The 4,641-nt window shown below is 34.6% G+C and overlaps 1 protein-coding gene across 1 annotated transcript; it reads left to right on the forward strand.

Annotated features, from left to right (window-relative positions):
- Positions 1 to 318: 318 nt before the first annotated feature.
- On the forward strand, positions 319 to 1,633 carry LOC125853756 (homeobox-leucine zipper protein ATHB-12). The gene is made up of 2 exons (XM_049533495.1): positions 319 to 832; positions 919 to 1,633. Exons 1-2 carry the CDS (start codon positions 443 to 445, stop codon positions 1,285 to 1,287), a joined length of 759 nt encoding a protein of 252 aa, XP_049389452.1. The 5' UTR covers positions 319 to 442; the 3' UTR covers positions 1,288 to 1,633.
- Positions 1,634 to 4,641: the final 3,008 nt, after the last annotated feature.

A 4,641-nucleotide genomic window follows, 5' to 3' on the forward strand; every position in this document is an offset into this window, starting at 1 on the left:
CTCGTGGGTATTGTTATAAATAAGATATTAACTTTACCCAACAAAAATATTCTTAATACGATATGATACTATCCACTTGAACAAAATCCTCTCAATTTTTCTCATATCTTATATATAGACTCTTAATCTATTTAATTATATGAAATTTTATTCACACACTCAACACAATAGTTTGAGGGTTCAAGCAATGAGCAATGGACGATGATCATAAGTTACCAAAAAAAAAAAAAAAGTGTTATTGTATTCGTAACGTTGGACCCCATCCCTGGTTCAAATCCATAATAAAAGATGGGTACAAGTTAAAGAATTCCCCACCAGAGCTGAACACCATAAAGATACCATTCTATCAACTGTCAACTACTGCCACAGAGATACATGAACTTTCCAGTTCCAATCCACACACATAGATATATATCCCAAATCAAGAAATTTCACAAATAAGATGTTTGATGCAGGGGAATTTTCTCCAAGTTCTTCAGCAGCTGCTCTGTCTGCGGAGTGTTTCAGTAGTAGCAGCTGCTTCAGCAGTCTATCATCCTCAAAGAAGAAGAAGATTAACAATAACAACGCGAGGAGGTTCAGCGATGAACAGATAAAATCATTAGAAACGATGTTCGAAACAGAGACCAAACTTGAACCAAGAAAGAAGCTGCAACTAGCCAGAGAACTCGGATTGCAACCTCGACAAGTAGCAATTTGGTTTCAAAACAAGAGAGCTCGATGGAAATCGAAGCAACTCGAAAGGGATTACAGTATACTTAAATCCAATTATGACAATCTTGCTTCCCAGTACGAATCTTTAAAGAAAGAAAAACAATCCTTGCTTATTCAGGTACTTAATTACACAAATCTACCCAATTAAATACAACATAGTACTATATCACTAATGTCCAATTTTATTTTATTTTTTATGTGCAGTTGCAAAAACTGAATGATGTGATGCAGAAAGAAAGGGGGAAGTACTGTTGCAAGCAAGAAATCGAGTTAGACAACAGATGTGCTGCAATTAAGAAAAATGAAATGGAAGGGATGCCAAGCTTGTCTTTTGACTTATCATCTCAGCATGGAACAAATGGTGTTATTTCAGATGATGACATTGACAGCAGTATAAAAGCTGATTATCTCGGGTTAGATGACGATGCAGTACATCATCTACTGAAAATTGTTGAAGCAGAGGATAGTTCTTTAACTTCCCCTGAAAATTGGGGCAGCCTAAACGACGATGGTATCTTAAACCATCAGCCTAATAGTTCTAGTTATGATCACTGGTGGGATTTCTGGTCTTGAATCAGAATTGTCGACAAAATATACACATCTAAAACGTTGGCTTTAGAAATGATCAGCTGCCAAATTGCTCACGACTCTTGTACATTTGATCGAGCATGCTGGCATCCTTTGTTTTCACTTTCATAAGAGTTGAGTTTACCTCAGCCTTACAGTGCCTTTGTCTACTAGACAAACTGTAATCTTGTATACTAGTACTAGTCCATGGTGATTTTAGTTTGTATGCCTTGAAATATGCTCGTAGTAATTATCAGACCAGAATAGCTGAGAATTATAATTTCCAGCAGCTCGTAATCAGAGATATAGTTTAAAAGAAAGTAACCACACAGAATAGAAGCTATTGGAGGGTTGATGTTGTTGCAAGGAGTTTAAATTTTATGCACGATGTAGATGATAAGTAATATGCTATTATAAGTTAAACTATAGTGTTTGTCGTGAATGTATATAACTTAAATTAAGTAAATGTTGGTACTTAATAGAATTAAATTGTTATGTGTCACGATTCAAAATTGTGGGAATTAGGAGTAATGAATACGGAGATTCACTTACGATTCAAACATACCATATATATATAATTGTGGGAATTAGGAGTAATGAATATGGAGATTCACTTACTATTCAAACATACCATATATATATAGAAGCTTGTAGAAATTAGGTTTTAAGATATGTCTGCGGATAAAAAATCGATGGTACCAACTTCTTCTTAAATTGTTGTGTTTTTTTTATAATTATTTATTTTTTTCCTCATATGTGGTGCATGTATGCAAGATTTTATTTTTCCCTTCTCTGTTGCTGTTAATTTGAAGGGAGGCTAATCACGGGTAAAGAGTTATATTCCTATGTGACCTATAATTCATGGGTTCGAAAAACTAAAATTAGTGATAGATTACATTAGGATATATATTAGTATTAGTCATAGCTTACAATAGGATATATATTAGTCATGAGTTTGAGTAGTAAAATTAGTCATAGCTTACATTAGGATAACCGGTAAGTCATTGGTTCGAGCACTAAATTAGTCATATCTTACATTAAGATGACCTATAAATCATCGGTTTGAATAGTAAAATTAGTCATAGCTAACGTTAGAATGGCCTATAAGTCATGGGTTCGAGCAGTAATAGTTTAGCAACTTCATCGGTTGTTCATTCATGTGGTATATATATTGGTTTAAAAGATGCTCAATCTCCTCCTTTCCTGGTGTCTCAGTAGCTGTTTCTACTTTTTTATTTTGGTTTTCCAACTTCGTTATCATTGTACGAGATGTCAACAGATCAAAAATGATGGCACCAACAAAGAAAGCATCATTAGTCAGCAGAAAGAGCTTCTAAAATTAAGCTCAGCAGACATGATCTGTATGTACAGTTGTCAATTGGCAAAAAAGAAATGCTTTTTTCGCAGCAACGAGTGAAGAATGTTGATTCAGCAAGCTGCTGTCTCTTGGTTGAGTGCACGAAAGAAGCATCATGTTATGGAGTTGGTGTTGATTTACCTAGACAACAAGCTCTAGCAATAAGAGAATCATCTTCCGCAGCCAGAAAAGGTCAGATCCTAAAAATACAATGTACTTATTTAGAATGTATGCTGTTTATGATTTTACTTATATATGCATTGCTAATGTTAGGTAAGATTTCTGCCCCACAGTAGCTGAAACATCTTTCAATTATTTATTTAGTAGCCTTTATATAATATGCCTTTACGTTAGGATGGTTGATGATTGATTTCTTTATATAATTGAAGTTTACAGGCGTTAAGTTAGGTATCACTGCAGCCTTTAATTTTGACGTTTGTATAAGATGGTTCAGGTTTGATTTTTTAGATAAACTTGAACATTTTGTTATTGCCTATTTACTTGCAGAAAAATGACGACATCCAGTAGATTTGAATTTGAACAAAGTCTCACCTAAACTTCATATGGGACACTGAAAAATACCCCATAAAGAGTAATGGAGATGTGCAGAGGTGTATTCCTTGCACTTTCTTCGATCTTTGTTGGGATTTTCTCTTTTCTTTCTCTGTTGCTTCATCTTCCTCCCATTCTCTCTGTGCTTGCCCTGCTTCGTTCACTTATTTCAGGTAATATCTCCTTCAAATTTCATGTGATTTGCCCTTAATCGATAATTTCCTCTGGCTAGCCTTTCTGCTTGTGTTGAATTCTGGTAATTTATAAGCTTATTCTTGCTACTTCGGATGCAAATTAATTGGTATAGCTTCCATAGTTTTCTCCTGTTCTCCTACCTTCCTATTTAATAATAGAATTAACATGGACTCGCTATTGATCTCTCTGTATATGATCCGTACTAATGCGTTTCTAAATTCTCTAAGAAGATGAAATTGGAATGTTCTTCACCAATAAGGATTAATAACACCCCCAATCTAGGTCACAGTTGATCTGATTCAAACAAATTCTCCAAGCTAGAAAGATGCGCTTTTTCTTTTGCTTGTCATACTGCCAGGCTTCTTTTCAAATTCATTGGGGTCGGTCAGGTCAACTATATGAATCCTTAATAGCTATTCAAGCCTGTCTAGGTGGAATGTCTGTTACCAGATTAATCGCATCTTACATTGTTGGGTATGGGCCCAAAGAAAATTTGCTCTCGAAGAGCAGTGCTGAGGATTTGAAGGTGGTCTCTGCAAAATTCATGGAAACACATGCCTGATGCTGGCAGGCATCACATTCTCTCAACATAACCACAATGCTTGTTGCCAGCCATCCCATAATCAGGCGATTCAAATGAGCCAAAATGCTCTCAGCTTTATAAAGATTTTGACTGTTGGTTTGTATGAACATATAGCTGCACTTGCATTGTTCCTCCTTGCTTCCGTCTATTGACATTAAATGACATGTGCAAGTAATTAATGTAAAGAATAAGCTTATGCTTTGACTATAACTTCTGATTTTGTTCTGCTGTTGGTACAGTTAAGCTAAATTGTATCAATTTTTAAAAATTTTCAATCAAAATGTCCATGTTGTTGCCCGGGACTATTCTTACTAGTCGGTAATATAAGTTTGCTTCAAGTAGTTCAACAAATAAATATTAAGTCTGATATATCCCAAAACTAAAATGAAACAACTAAAGGTTTCATGGAACATGAATTTAGACAACTGAAATATATAGGTAACAACTTGGAATCTATGAAGTATGTGATGGGGCTAACCAGTCGAATGCAGTAAATATATATGGGACATGATTAATTCGTAACTTCTAGTCACCTTACTTTGTAAAATCCTCGTATTTAGATATTTATCCCTTCACCTTTTTGTAGTGTAACTTGGAAAATTGCATTGATATATTAAAGAGAAACAAAATATGTATTAAGTAAACATTTGATAATTTTAATTTAAAAACATGT

Source organism: Solanum stenotomum, chromosome 1 (genome assembly GCF_019186545.1).
Source record: "Solanum stenotomum isolate F172 chromosome 1, ASM1918654v1, whole genome shotgun sequence".
NCBI classification, from domain to species: domain Eukaryota; kingdom Viridiplantae; phylum Streptophyta; class Magnoliopsida; order Solanales; family Solanaceae; genus Solanum; species Solanum stenotomum.